The 16,184-nt window shown below is 37.0% G+C and overlaps 1 protein-coding gene across 3 annotated transcripts in view; it reads right to left on the reverse strand.

Moving 5' to 3' along the window:
* The window catches only part of LOC144213367 (receptor-type tyrosine-protein phosphatase zeta-like), a 48,915-nt gene that overhangs the window by 22,002 nt on the left and 10,729 nt on the right, over window positions 1–16,184 (reverse strand). For all 3 annotated transcript variants that reach the window (XM_077741813.1, XM_077741804.1, XM_077741798.1), the window contains exons 2-11: window positions 12,884–12,946; window positions 10,611–10,790; window positions 8,018–8,169; window positions 7,841–7,936; window positions 5,448–5,517; window positions 5,217–5,374; window positions 4,216–4,366; window positions 2,993–3,177; window positions 2,224–2,350; window positions 6–46 (exon numbers count right to left, since the gene is read on the reverse strand). In XM_077741813.1, coding sequence (XP_077597939.1) covers window positions 6–46; window positions 2,224–2,350; window positions 2,993–3,177; window positions 4,216–4,366; window positions 5,217–5,374; window positions 5,448–5,517; window positions 7,841–7,936; window positions 8,018–8,169; window positions 10,611–10,790; window positions 12,884–12,946 — 1,223 coding nt within the window. The remainder of the gene's footprint in view (window positions 1–5; window positions 47–2,223; window positions 2,351–2,992; window positions 3,178–4,215; window positions 4,367–5,216; window positions 5,375–5,447; window positions 5,518–7,840; window positions 7,937–8,017; window positions 8,170–10,610; window positions 10,791–12,883; window positions 12,947–16,184) is intronic.

The raw sequence follows: 16,184 nt of genomic DNA on the forward strand, positions 1-16,184 counted from the left end.
CTTACCTCGTAGTCATATTCATTTGAATATGGGTTCAGGCTATTTCCTGTAACAAGAGCACATATTGGAACTGAATTAGTATTACTCGAAAAATGTATACTATCCAACTTAAAGGTTATTTCTTTTCTACTGAAGACAGATCAGGTGGGAAAGACAAACTGATAAGAAGAACATTTGAAGAAATAAAGTAATGGGGTGAAAAATGAATTGCAAACCGTTGCCTTATGGCAACTGGACTCTTTGTGGGTAATGATACTTCATTTTCACCTTTAATCAAAAGAGATCAACATTTTCGCTCTACATTTTTTTTTCAGATTTTGGATTAAAAGTGAAAAAGAAAAAAAGGTCAAGTAGCCCACTTCTGCAGATTACCATGATGACCAGTATGATTGAAAAACCTATAGATTTTTTTTTTTTTTAATGGGCCCAGTTTTTTGAAAATAAGCTCATCTTGACTGCAGGACAGTGGGAAAGGAAAGTTCAGCCATTTCCATGCTAAAAAGAAAATAATCATGCCAGGATTTCCCAAACATGGGAGAAAGATAAGAGTGCATTTGTAATAAATCATTTTCTGTTTCACCCTCCTCGATGGGCTAGTCACTTGTTTTTATGCTGACCGCCTGACACTATGGAGGGATGTATAGCAAACCCCAGAAAAAAGGAGTGCTCTGCAAATGCGGCGGAAGCACACAGTAGGCAAAAGAGGGCGGAGCTTAGTGCTTACCTGTTGCGTGTGGCGGATGAAACTGCTTTATCAGGCATGAGGTGAGGTTTTACAAATTTATCAATGGAGAAAAGAGTGAATTTGGATGTGCAAAATAAAATTTAAAAAAATACCTGGTGTGTTTAAAATCAATGGTGGAGAGAGTCAAATCTAATCAGCACGTGATGCAAAATCTGCACCTCTAAATTTACTATTGGTGGCAGAGCTCATGCATTTATGGTCTGACTCATTCTACTGGGACCCTTCAATTAGCTTCCTATTGCCTTTCCTTTTCCCTAGTTTTTTGTTGTTGCTCATTTTGGAGAAATTTTGTGAATATAAAATGTTCTGTTTTGTTGTGTTAGTCGTGTTTTGGTTAATGTCACAGTCTCTGTTCGTTCTTATACTATTTTTCGTTTGTCACTTTAAATGTCCTTTAGTATATAATATTTAATTGACACCTGCCCAAACTGTTTAGTGGCAATTATGTATAATTAAAAGATTGCTCCAAAATGCATTGATGGTTTTGAAAATTGATTCCATTTTTCAGTATCCAAAAAACACCTCTGTAAAGCTGATTTTCTTTTTGATTTGTGTATAATATGGTCCCCCATTTTGTTATCATTGTTTACTGACTTAACATTTAGTATCAATAATTTAATACCTTGGGATTTCAGACATTTTTCATTTCAGATTTGTTCAGACATTATTTTTTTTATTAAAGACAAGCTTTCTTACCTTGCTAACATATTCTGTGAAACAAAGGTTGACCAAGTGATGAGTAGAGCAAAATGGCAAAGTATGGGTAATATTAGATTTAAATGTTTTGTGTCTAATAATATGTTGCAAGGTACTGATCTGGTATGTGAAATCATCTTTCCATCAGGTACCTTATAATGTTTCTGTCAGTTTTAATTCCACATAGAATAAATACAAAGTATTTGTTCACTACACAATGAGTTAAATGCCAACAGTGGTTTAGAGAAACAAGAAAAACAATGGCGACAAGAACAACAAAAGGTGTCCTAATTTGAGTGAAGTGGATGAAGAACAAAAAAATAGTTGTAAAGACAAAAGAAGACAAGTTCAGAAAAGGAACTGAAAGGAGGGCAGAGGAATGAAAAGATATAAAAACAATCACATATAACAAGGAGCATCTAACATATATGATGAATTTTGAGGAGCATTAAAACACATCAGGAAGGACAGTGCTTTCTTAACTTATGTATGCATATAGCAGCTAAAAAATATATTAATTTATTCATATATGAAGCCCATTATGGAATTTTATGAAGTTTGAAATAGATTAATAAAACAAAATATATTTGTTGTTTGCAATTACTAGCTTTTTCACAAAAAAAACTAATTCAACTCACAAGTCAAAATAGCACTGTTTTAGATATCAAATTAATGTAAGAGTTTCATTTTGGCAGTCTTTTCCTCTCTTAATTGTCCATTTAGTTAATCATGTATGTTTGTATCTCATGTTGCCAGAACTACTACACCAAGCTTGTTCTTACCGGGGTCTTCGATGGGCATGGTGAAAGTCAGTTCGTCGCTGATGCGTCCGTAAAGCCCATTGGAACACACCGCTACCACCTGGATCATGTAGCTGTAGTTAGCCACCATGTCATCAAGGATGGCACCCTGGTGTGAGAAGCAAAAGATTTATACTCAATAAATTTCACACACAATAATGGTTCAAATTTGCTACCATGCTCCACAAAGTTACTATAATTTCCAAGTCAATATACTGCATAAGTATTGTCCCGATCGAATACTGAGTATCGGTATTAGTGCTCGCTATGACTATTTTTGTGGTATAGTAAAGTATTGGATTTGGTCCCTAGATCGGATCCAAACCAGTAATCCCTTTCAACCCTACTGCTTCACAGCACTTCACTGCTTTACAGCTGCTGTAAATTAAACCGCTAAGCAGAACCAATGAGTAGGACTCCATCACTAAATAAAATAATGACAGTAACAGATCATCGTGTAAAACGTTAAATTGCCCCTCGGTAGGAGTGTGGGGATGCATGCTTGTGCTCTGTGATTGGCTGGCTGGGCACCAATTCACCAATAGTTGGCTGTGATAGGCTGCAGCACCTCCCGCAACCCCAATTAAAATATCTGGGGATCGGTTCGGCATGGGCAAAACATATTTTGAGAAAAATAGGATTTGATCGGAAGTCAAAACATCAGTATCGATCATCCATACTCAATATAGTCGACGACTTCAACCCTAAATTGCAAACTTGTTGCTGCTTCGTATCACCAACTGGACCTTACCACATCCTGATCTCCGTCTGTCATGTACTTTGAGGGTGCTGCATCCTCTGCGTCAGCCATCTTATAGCTGACCAAGTACTTCTCGATGGCGGAGTCGTAGACTGCCCGTGGCCTCTCCCAAGTCACCAGAAGGCTGCTCAGGTTGTAGGCCGTCGCCTCCATGTTCTCTGGCTCTGAGCTGCACACTGAGACATCCATAATCCTTAATCATATTTGTTCATTTAAGTAGTACTGTCATTTGAGTACTGTAAATACAATGATCCACACTGTAAGAATTATGGCACTCTTATGCTTCCACCAGCAGAGGGAAGAGTGATACAGGACTGACTATCATTAGGCCTTTTCAACTGAATTTTGTAAGGTTAGGAGTACTGACAAAGGTTGGCCAGAATACTGTTTTAGTGCAAAAGAGAAGACTAGAAAAGCCACAGTACATGTACTGATTCAACTAAAACACTTGAGTAACCACTGAAAGCATAAATATCCATCTTTGAATGTTGGAATTAAAGGTAAACATTCATAAGTAAGGGAAATACTCCAGTAAAATACAGAAAAATCTAAACAGCAACAAAGCATTGTATTTATTACTTTCCACAACTGGTATTGACAAACTCAGCTGCTGGTATCACTAATGAAATTGATTGTGTGTGTTTGGGGGTCATGTGGATCAATGGAGTTAATTATGAAATATTGAGCTGAAGTAGTAATACATTTTCACGGGTGGAATTGGCAACTTCCGCTTACTTTTCATTGCTTGTGGGACTCCATTTGGGTCATCAAAGGGTCTGTTTGGGTTCATTGGAAGTTTTATTTGGGTTTATAGATGATCAAATTAGGTCAGCTATGTTCTGTTTTGGTCTGGTTCTGTTATGCTATGTAGGTTCTATTTGGCTCATGGAGATTCTATTTTGGGTCAGAGCAGGTCATATTTGGGACATAAAGTTTTCATTGTAGATTTCAAGGGTTATTCTAGGTTAATTTATGTTCTATTCGTATCATAGAATGTTTGCTTTTATTTATGGTTCTACTATAATTATTTTTTTTAAAGTTTCTTTATATAGTTGTTTTTACTCAGAGATTATCTGTTTGGATCATCATTACTCTATTTTGTTTCAATGGCTGCGCCATTTCGATTTCCACTACATGTATTCATTCCCCTTGTTTTGCAGAGGTTGTAATGTTCTGTTTGGGAGGAGTTTTGGTGGGAGAGGGACAAAGTATACCTGGTGTGAGGAGCTCCTCAGTGCCGGTGTAGGAGGAGAAGACCTGACCCATGAAATTGCCCTGCTGTTCTCGATAGTTGTTCTGTAGGTAGTCCATCAGCATCACGTACCCTGCCTGCTGCATGGTCATCACCTCACAGAACACTTCCAGCTAGAAAATGACCACACAACACACAAACATTACAAACTCGTTACAGTTACTAGTTTTGTGTAAGGCTGAGGTTTATTTTCCCCCTCCCAAGATGTAAAGTTGGGGTTGGGAAAAATATCACTCAAAGTTAATTGTTTAAAGCTTTCCAGTCCGCCCTGAGCTGGAATGCCGACCAGCCAAGACATGCTGCTTGTGGAGCTATTGAAAAAAAAATAAACGATACTGCACGCCACCTGCAATATGTTTAGAAATTGTATGTTCCTCAATTTCAGATCAATGTAATTATATTAATTGTTGTTTTATTGCTATATTAAAAACATGGTCTCATACATGTCATCATGCTGCTATCCTATTTGCGTCGTGATTATATATTTGTGATTGCGAGATTGTAAAAACAGTCATTCTACTTTCTTATCAGTCCAGTAAAACTTTCAAATAACAAAATTAAATTGCCCAAGTGAAGCCAATTTACATTATGAGTGAGATATGGCTTAATTTACATTGAAGCTTTGATAATATGTTCCCTTTTATGGATTAGTTATTATTATTTATTGATCATCCGTGAGTTAATTTGTTTGTGTTTTTGTTATTTATGCACTTCCCTACTTATGATGACTACACTTCCTTATTTATCACTTATTTATATATTTATTTATTGTTAATATTTATTATTTATTCATTAGTTTGTTTGTTGTTATTTGTGCCCTTCATGGTGAAGCTGTACATCTCATTATACTTGTATAATAACAATAAAGGCATTCAGTTCACTATTTAGCACAAAACAACAAAACTAATTCTCTATATCTTGATCTTCTTTCACAGCTAGTCCTCTCAGCATATTAACTCTCACCTGGTCAGGTGAGATATAGACACTGTTCTTAAAAACGATCCACTCCACAGTCTCGATACAAGGTGGCGTGGTCAGCGAGCCATTGTAGATGAAGTACTTGTCTGTGGAGTGAGGCAGAAGTGCTCGTGGCGAGAAGGGCGCAACCTGCGCACTCTTACCTAAACAACAACATCAAGAGTAATGGTAATGAGAATAATGTTTTTGGTCAACTCAGAATGCGACTCGAGCTACCGTATCTGCTGACACTGTTGATGGCGTCAATGATGGTGGTTAAGTTTGAGTTGTCCTCCCCCAAGCTTGCCTGTCAACACAATACAAATGTTAAATAATGCAAATAAGAAAACATTCATACAATTTTCTATGGGCATTTTGGGTGACTTAAAGTCAGTTGGTCCTAGTTTGATCCTATATCTAGTTATCATGTTAATCATGTTTTCTTTTCATTCATATGTGGATGTGTGGATTTGACAAAAAAATTAATCATGGATGTTCTATTTAGATCATAAATATTTTGTTCTGAGTGGTTTAGGGGTTTTAATTGGGAAAATTGAGGTTTTATTTTTGCACATTGATGTTTTGGGTTCTATGTTCTTACGACAATGGTTCTATTGGAGCTCAGTAATGCTCTCATTCCGTATATTTTTATTGAAGTTGTATTTGTATAATGGAGATTTTATTTGGTTCATTGGTCTTTTGCTTATAGTGGTTTGATTATTTTGGTTTTTACATAGACAAAATTGGTTATATATATACTTGTTTTGAGATGTTCTACTTTGGTTCACAGAATTTCTGCCTTGTGCTTAAGGTTATTTGTAATCATAAACCCATTATTTACATGCATGTGGGTTCCATATTGGTTCCTCAAGATTTGTGGTTCACATACACAGAATTTATTGTGGTTTGTAGTTTTTGCCTTGGTTCTACCTATACCAAGTTCCAACACACACACACACACACCTCCAAAATATATCGTCCTTCTGTTTTTTTCTCTACATTGCTTGGGCTTTGGCAAAATATTGCACGTTTTTGAAGTTATTTTGTTTTCTTTTTGATAAAAAATTCTTTTAAAAAAATGGAATGCGAAAATACAACACTGTTCACTCGATGTAAGTTAAAATTGTTCTTGCCAGCGCCAATGTCTGCAAAGGGCCTCGCAGAAAAATAAATCAATGTGAACAATGAAGTGAGTTTTTAAAAATATTTTTTTCTGTGTGTTGGCTGCTACTTGTTGTTGTATTCTAGTGTTCCTACATGGCCTCTGCCGGCTGCAGCATGCCAACGCAGCCCCGAGCCACGCCGACGCACTGAACAAAAAGCGACGGAACCTTTGAACTCCAACAAAAGCAGACGTTCATTGACGCCAGCTGTTTGTGACTCACTTCAACCTGCCTCAACTCACAGTGAGTGCACAAGCTACAACAAAATATAATGCCAAAAAAAGAAAAATCCAACAACGGTTAATAAGAGCAAGTTCTAACGAGTCTCCTTCTAAAAAGAAAAAAAATAAGTCACCTTTTCAATGGTTAGGAGGGTTAGAGGATTAAATACAGAATTTTTAAGTCATTAGGGGATTTCTGTCTGAAATTGGTCGACAAAACAAGGTCTTGTATTTTTCCTCTTCCTCCGATACAGTATTCCATATAACACACTACAAGAATTGCAATGAAGTATTCATACTGAAAGGAAAAATAATGTTGCTCTCCAAATACAGTATGGTCAACACCACATTAGTACTACTTATCATGTTGACTACTTATTTATTTATGACTTGTGTATTGATCATTTGATTATTAGTTATTGTTATTATTGATTTGTTTATTTATTTGTCTGTTTGTCTGTTGTTGTTATTGTGCACTTTGTGGTGAGGTTTTAAATCTCATACTTTTATAATGACAATAAAATCATTCAATTCAATGGCTGGAAGCATCAAGGTCACAAAAAAACGTACATATGGAAATTGTATGGGAATATTTTTTCATCACAATGAAAGTATTTCCTAAATTCAATTTAAATGATGCGAATTGTGGTGTAAAACTTTCTTTTTTCTCGTTTTTTCTCATTAATACGATTTATAAAAGGTATATGTTACCTTGTTGTACATATTGTTTTCTGTTTTTTTCAGTGGGATTAAACAGCATAATTGTTCTCTTCACACAAAATAAGTAGGCAGCCCAGGTAAAAAGACAATTGTAAAATGAACACACACTGCTGTAGTTCCTATTTTGGTTCACTGGTGGAGCTAAAGTGCCTGACATGTTCACATGACCGCCAGGGTCAATCCGTCACAAGAACATGTTACGGCTTTCTTACTACTTTGTGTAAATGGAGCTTGTTAGCTCTCTTTGTACTAACAATGGACATTGGCCCTTCGGCATCTTGTTTCACTGTTGTGTTAAGTCCAACAAGTAACCTGACGATCTGCTGAGCTCAAAGTTTACACGTTCTCACACAAGCGACTTCTCCCGTGAACTCATTCTTTGGCCGAGTGTGCGCAGATGCTCATTTGCATGTCAATGGTGATCATTGTGTTGAACACATTAGGCCAGAAAAGTGATCTCACACACCCATACACAACAATTCAAACATTTGCAAATGCACACCCTAAGACACTCCAACGGACGCACCTCAAAAAGCACTGCCAGAGCTGTGATTCGTCCCCCAGCTTTGACAGTTTGGTGGAAAGAGTCGAACTGGCGTGGCTCATAGCAATAAATCTGCATCTGAGAGAAAACAAAAAACAAAAAAAATAAACAAAAGCAAATCATCAGTCTTCCGCAGTCCCAACAGTTCCCTTATCTCACCTCCAGGGGATATTTGACACCATCCAGGCTGTGTTCGGAACCCTCAGAAGACGCGTTGCAGCGGCCCCAGTGGAAGGTAATGCGCCCCACCTTGAACTTTGAACCAAGACCCCCGCCACTGACGTAGAAGTCACCGTCCACATCCAATGCCACTGAACAGAACATATTTGACATTTACAGTACATAAACCAAAAGGTGTCAAACTCATGTGCCCCCATTAAAGTGTCTTCGATAACTGTATGATCAACATACCGGTCAACTTATGCATATTTCAGTTTTTTTTATCATTTCAAATTGTGTACGACATGTCACAACTTTTGTAAGTTTTTTTTTTTAAGTACATTTTGTAAAACCGACCTCGCAAGCATTCCCCTTTTACACTTGCGCCTTTTCACTATATAAATATAGTGCGTCAGCAAGCAATGTACCCAGACAGTCAAGCTGTCAGCATCATACAGCAACATCTACAGAATCTTGAATTTAGTGCATACTGATTGGGCACCCAGTCCACTTTGGAGAAAATTTTAGACTTTTAAGTGTGCTCTATGTGAGTAAATATGTGCCGCGTTGCATTTGTACGTTTTTTTTTACCGCTTGATAAGGGCAGAACCAATGATTAATAAGGGGAGCAATCGCCCGACATTGACCGATACGTGATCACTTCAAATTATTCCAAATAGACAACATGTTGCATTTTACCAGGTTGCGGAATCAGAATTTAGGAATGACATTTCTTACAGACAACCTCTCATTCAAGAGCAATGCCTTTGGACTGGCCTGTCCTTCCTCTAAAAGGTGAAAAGTTCAAGTTCAAACTGCTGCTGCTCACCTCTTAAGTGAAGCAAGTTAACAGTTGCCCTATTATTATTATTTTTAAATCTCTTGCTGGTGGCCTGTGCCCTGTCTAATGCTTAAAATAAGAAATAAGAAATCAGGCTCGAAATGTGTGAAAAATAAGGACCTCCTCTAGTTTGTGAGGCACTGTAGCACTAAATTGTGCTCAAACATGGCCTCCTTATTTTTCAACTATAAGTTCCACATCAACTTAATTGTGAACCACAATAAAATGCTACTCTTTATTAAACACCAAGGTCACCTTTAAAAATAACATTCTTTCTGTTCCACTGTTTCATTTATAACAAATGTCAGTTTGAGAATTTATGCACCTGTCCGAATGATTGCAGGCCTCTTTTAAAGTCTAATGTCCCTGCAATGAAAGCATGTAAAATAGGCAAGCATAAACCAAGCCCAGGTGAGGCTAAAGCCTTCACAATGATCATTTCAAGCTGCTCTCTTTAGGAGCTAATTTATCATGTTTGACAACAGCGTGGTCTCTAGTTATTGTGCTAACAGCAAATATTGACTCAACTTTAAACTAATTGAGTTATGTTGACAAACTAATAGTTTGCTATTAAAAGAGTCGAACACTTTTTTAATGACATATTGGGACTTGAGTGAAAGTGTGAACAGAGATGCAAAAAGTACTGTCCAACATCATGATCAGCATGTGATCATCACTAAAAAAGAGATAGGGCGGGTCGTATCTGCGGTAGACTCTTGCTGAACAATCAGCATTATCATGTTTCACACCACTTAAAGAGAAATGAAGCACAAAAGTCAGTCAGTCAACAGACACGTAACTGGATCCCCGAGAAAAGTTTACAAAAGTTTTCAAAAGAAGTACTGTTGAAGCGAAATGTGAGACATGAAAGAAGGACAATTTCTTTAATACTAATTTTTACATGCCAACATCAAATTACTGCACTGGACAATTTTCGCCAGGAAAGATTTTTGTTTTAAGTCAGGTCAATAGTGATTGTTTAGTAAATGGTGGGGACCGAGCAGTAAGGTAGAGTAAATTGAGTTTTCTGCATCACAGTGAATCGAGATTAGCATCAGAATTTTTTTCCAATTTCAACTCACAAGAGAAAAAAAATCCCAGGTTTGGTCGACTATTCCTGAGCATTTCAAAAAGACCGAGTGGCTGGGGGTGGTAGATTAAAATAGATCGATATGAATAAGTTGATTCATTCCTTCATCATCTGTGCCACTTATCCCCATGAGGGTCGTGGAGGGGCTGGAGCTTCAAGTAATCTCAAATAACGATGGGCAGTGGTGGTGTACACCCTAAAATAGTTTACAGCCAGTAACAAGGTTAAAGGAAACCAAACATTCTTACACACGCTCATACTTAACCAGTCTACCATGCATGTTTTGGGATTTGGGGAAAACCGTAGTACACAGGAAGAACCTTGGACCTCAAAATTGGGAGGTGGACATGCATTCATTCTCAACGCCGCTTTGTCATGTCATGTTAGTCTTGTGGGGTGCTGGAGCCTATCCCACTGACTTTGGGCAAACGCCAGACGACACCCTAAACTGGTCACCAGTCAGTTGTAGACTACACATACAAGACAACCACCATTCACACTTACAATCACACTTCTACTGACTTGATCCCTCAACCCCACCACCGAAGTCAGGAGGATGAACCAAAATATCACTGACCATATGTCATATTGCTCAAAATGTATCATCACATCAACATCAACATCATAGTCATCATCACAATTGCCAAATAATAAGTGTTTACCAGTTTTGCCATCATTCTTGATGGCGGTGCGTTGTCCTGTCAAGTTCTCCCAGCCATCCAAGCGCAGTTTCTGGTATTCTAGTTTGACCTGGGCAAGGCTCTCTTCCACATTAATGGGGGACTGCTTAGCATTGCTGCACGACGGAAACTTCTTGGCCCAGTTGTTTTGGTTTAATTTTCCTGGGGGGCACATCATATAGGCGGTCAGCAATAATTCATTGATATGAATACATAAACCAAAAAAATGTAACAAAATAAGTTATAGCTCTGCCACTAAAAAAGCAGTATGATTTTTTTTCACAAAATACAAACTAAAATAATTTCACTTGTTACTTTTTCAATTTTAGACCACAAAGGGATTTTTATTCAATAGTTTGACACCTGATTACATCTCATTACTTTATTCATTGAAAGATGACCTGGTAATTATATTTTTAATGGTTTATTTTTTACTATTAAAGCTGTTACTCATGTTGAATTCTCTGGTGTTCTATGTGGTTTGTTTAAATATAATATGTGTAAAGAATCAACAACCATATCATGGTGGAATCTGTGTCAGGGTGGATGTTGTGTAGCAAGTCAATGGAATAAACCTAGTCATTATGACTTGGACCAGATCCAGTTATAGCAAACTAGTATCATGCACGCAGGAGTGTCCACCATGGACAAATGGACAACATGTCTGCTTTCACGGGAAGTCTATTTACAGAACAACAATTAAGGCAACACACTACCTTGAATTGAAGCTGCTGTATGTACATAGTATGTAAATACTTTTGTATAAATAGTGTCAGGAGTGCACTGATAGATTAGTCCCAAACCATCTTCACATTCAGATTTTTCCATGATTCATTTGAAATTGATAGCAGTTTGTAACAAAAAAATGTAGCAGCCTCAGTTTAAAATGCCTACAGATTACTGAGTTTTGCCAAACTAGATGGAGGCACAGAATTGATCTCATAACTGGCTTATTGGTGGTGGGTGAGACATCTGTCATAAACACAATCAAAATAATAACTTTTATAGATTCACAAGTGAATCTTAAAATAGGTCAGTTTGGGTTTTATCATATACAAGGTGCTAGAGGTATTTGCAAAAATACGTTTCTTTAAGATCTATTGGTATGTAAGGGTTATTTAATGAATAATTGAATCCTATTTTTTATGAGGCTCCTTTAAGTTTGAATCTAGTACTTGAAAAGAATAGTTTCGGAGCTTGTCAGGACAAATAAAATGATCCATCAACTGGAAATGAAAACATCCTCTATAAAATGTTCTGAATAATATCATCATAATTTGTTTTTTATTTTAGCAAAGAGAAACAGGACTCATTTTGTGGAAAATGCTCAAGGATCCTTTTAAAAGGACCAAAACCAAGGCGAATAGAGTAAAAGTCATTACAGTTGTCCCTCACATAGACCATAAATACATGGATAGGTTTAACAGGCGTCACATAAAGTTGACAAAAGTGACAATATGGCCATAAATTTGAAACTGGGGTAAAACAGTTGAAGGAATGGCTTGACTCACAAGAAACTGGAACTTTAAAGATCAGGGACTTGGCTTGAAATGACGCGAAGTAGAGGGATTGACACAGTTCATTAATCCCTAGAGTTAGAATTGGTTACACATGTTGACCTAATGACTACATTGTCTAGAAATAACTCCCTTTATGTTAACACATGACAAAAAAAGGTTAAGGTTTAACATAGGGGGGAGAGTAATTTCACTAACATCATTTTGAAGGAAAATAACAGGGTTTGTGTAGAAACAGACATGAACAACAGACGATCCAACAAGAGCAAACAAATTCACAGGGTTTAAATACACAAATGTGGGTTGACGAGACACACATGATTGACACAAGAGGGAGTGACCAGGATTGAAGCCAGGGGAGGGGAAACAACAGGTGAACTCAATGGATAATCACAAGGACAGTCAACACATGGCAAAAAGCCAAGACTACTAATGCAAACTAAACCCCCCAAAAGCCTACACCCAATAAAAACCCTATTTAAAAACTCTAGGCAGGTTTTAATTCTTTAAGGTATTTTAACATACTTTTCAAACCTTGATTAGGTGGACTAAAAGTTGTAATTTGACAAAAGTAAGAAATGTTCTATCATGGATTTGTAAAGAATGGAAAAGGGGGGAATCTAAGTTTTTTTTCTCACGAAATAAGAATGTCTATGCTTGCTGTATATTTTTTGAAAGAATACTATATTTTCTGGGTCAAAGTGAGTGGTATTATTGTTTTTCCACTGACTGACTTACCGGCATATGACCAGTCGATGTCCTCAGTGAACTTGCGCTGATTTCTGTAAGTGTAACTTCCAACTGGAAGACAAAATATAAAAAACACAACTTTAGAGAGAGCATGTTGAAATTACATTTAAATCAAATCACATTAAATTGAAATTCGTACAACTGACAGAAAGTGTGTAAAATTTGAAAATAACGGCATAAAAAATGAGAAACAATAGCATACAATAGTAAATTGAAAACTAATAACAAAAATTAAATACTTCTAATAAAAGTGTTTATTTGGTCTAGAACAAAATTGCTTATTTGGACTTAGTGGTAGTATTTAAAATAAAACCATGTTGGCTGGGGGATTACAGTCCACAAAAAAATACTTCTACAATCCTGTCCTCTCACTTGATGAAGCAAATAACCATTTTCAGAACAAGTATTAGCAACATTCATCACCAATCCAGCAAGGCATACCTGTCAATTAGTGTAATGGTGTGACATTAATCAAAAAGAAATCCTTGGTTGTTTTCTTTGACTCTATTCATGGGAAGGAACTCCAAAGACAACATTGGTGCACGGACATAAACATTTTTAAATCAATCCTGTTAAGCTGCCCCCAGTTTGAGTCTGCAGGAAATTATGAGATGATGCCTCCTGCTGTGCCCATTTTTGGGATGATAGTGCTGTAATCCAGGATTACATCTTTGACAGTCTGCACACATATACTGCCCTCTTAGTGACCTACTGTACATATGGATTCATAAAGGAAATGGTGACTAGGCGTTGTATGGGCAGCTTGCCATCCCTCCATCACTTAGAACAATGAGGAGCACTCTTGTAAACTCTCCTCAAGTCGATAAAAAGGCCCCAGTATCAAAAAAATCTGTGAGTGATGCCATTAATTGATGAGTTATGAATTTTTTGGAAGGTTTGTTTTTTTCAAATCATCTGCTTCTTAATTAAAGGAACATATTTCAAAATGATTATCATATTGTTTAAAAGAACAATACATTTTCGTACTGTTCTTATCGATTAAAGTCTGTAGGAATATTGCAACAGGTCTTGGTGTGGCAATAGTTTAAAACCAATGCAAAAACTAAATGCCTCTTTGGGGGAATACTAGTAGTATAGTGAAATCAGCAAGTGGACTTTTTCTTCCTTGGGTGCAATTTCCATGTGCCCGAGTGTTATTTTTATCTGGACAACACCTTGTGAATGTCTAGCCATTGTTGAGCTCAGGAAGAAGTTTCTGTGATACAGGTACAGTACTTTTGGTCAAAGATAGTATTATTTCACAGGATTATTATTAAATCCAGAGAGAGCTGGGAATGAGATATATACTGCGCTATGAAATTAAAAAGTAGAGATCAAGTGGTTTAGCCTGCCTGCCTCAAAGTTCTGACCCTTGTAAGGATAAACGGTTCAGAAAATAAATAAAATAAACCAAAATGTCTGTCTTTTAATTCATCAAACATGCAAAGGCAGAATTTTCCTTTCAAAACAAACTGACCAAGCACCCAATGAAACCAAGTTGAGGTCATAACGCACCACTGGGCGCTTTCCCATGATGCATTGGGTGAGCATACAGCGAGAAGGATTAAGACCCAACAAAAAAAAGCAATGAAAGACACAATAATGGCAACAGGAAGCCACCACGCTTTGTTGGCGTCATTCATGCAACCATTCATTACTCGCCGATTGTTTGCATGGCAACAGGCGAGTACAACTTGTGTAATGTGAATGCAAGGCGAGAAATTAGCGAATGTTTGTTTACCGTGGTTTTATTCAAAAGTGGTCGGGACTAAATTTATGAATATGTAAAAGCTAGTATTTGGAAGTTGTATTTTTCCTGACAGTGACAGCATCTATTGTATAATAGGTAAACATACTGTCATTTTTCTAGTACATTTTTCATTCCTCACAATATACAGCTAATTTTAATTTCCAGTTCTGTAAAGAATGTCGCACCAAAGAGGTGTATCAATTTGACAATGTAAATGCAGTTTTTCAACCCTGCTAAGAAAGCAGATAGTTGTTTTAGTTGTTTCTTTGCCAATAAGACAAGTTCAAAAAACACAACAATTTTTTTTAAGGTTCACAAATCCACAGAATGACAAATGACTCATTATTTCTTATTTACCGGAAAATGTGAAGTTACAGATTGGAGACCTATCATTTCCTTACTAGAATCATTAAACACTAAGTGGTCTCTTAAATGAGCAAATGGCCCAATAAAAGATGAGAACTCTCAGGTTTGCACTCCTCTATTTACATTACCATGATAAACAATGTAGGCCAGCGCCACACTGACAAAACACTGGCCACTATGACTCTTTTATTTGATTATGATTGTGAGTTGCTGTCCTGGGGAAACTTTGAGTTGTACTATCAAGCTGTCTGCTTCCTCTCCATCTTTGAGGGACAAAATGTTCCAGCTGTTCTTCTCCCATGTTTGGTCTCCACATTCAAAAGCACAATTTCCCTGATTGATAATAATTTAAAATTACAAAAAAATGCCATACATTTTAATGAAGTGGTATTATTCTTCACTATTGTAAGCACAATTATATATTTAAAAACAAGACAAAGAAATTAATTACTAATGTTTTAATTTTTATTTTTTTTACTAAATTCAATGCAGATTGTGCTGCTCCTTTTGGAGTATGTGCCTTGGCACCTTTAAGTTTAAATAATGATCCACTTGTCAAACGGTAATAACATGCAATATGTCTTCATGTGATCTTTGTGATGCTGACACTGCTCCATGTTTGTTATTCATGAGTCCAATATTGGTACTTCCCATTTTACGTTACTAGTAATCTAATACAATTCATGTTCAAGTTAGAGAAACTTCAGAAAGGTGTGGCAATAAAAAGTTTGGATTATTCTTTATACTATAGTTCAGGACGATGAGTACTTATAAATTTTGCAAAAAAAAAAAGTATAGAGCAGATAAATAGGCCAAACATTTTTATTGTATCTTGAAATATACTTAAATGAGGTCATTTGTTTATAGTATCATGGTCTCATAATGATACAAGACTTTATTCATGTTGTCGTTTGGCTTTCAAGACCCCTCGCCATGCTGACAACATTAGGATGGCTGGGGTGTCTAAGGGGATGTGCTCTGGGAGTGGGATAATCCTCTTATTCAGCAAGCGACGGCAAGGAGAATGAGGGGCTACGGGACCTCGACGGGCCGGCTGCACTCACACAGTCATGGTCACCGGGCCAGACTCGGTGGAATCCATCGGACTCTTTCACTCTTGTTCCAACCAGTGTGTGTACCCACCAAACCCCTTCAAATCCCCCCCAAACAACC

Source organism: Stigmatopora nigra, chromosome 2 (assembly GCF_051989575.1).
Source record: "Stigmatopora nigra isolate UIUO_SnigA chromosome 2, RoL_Snig_1.1, whole genome shotgun sequence".
Lineage (NCBI taxonomy): Eukaryota > Metazoa > Chordata > Actinopteri > Syngnathiformes > Syngnathidae > Stigmatopora > Stigmatopora nigra.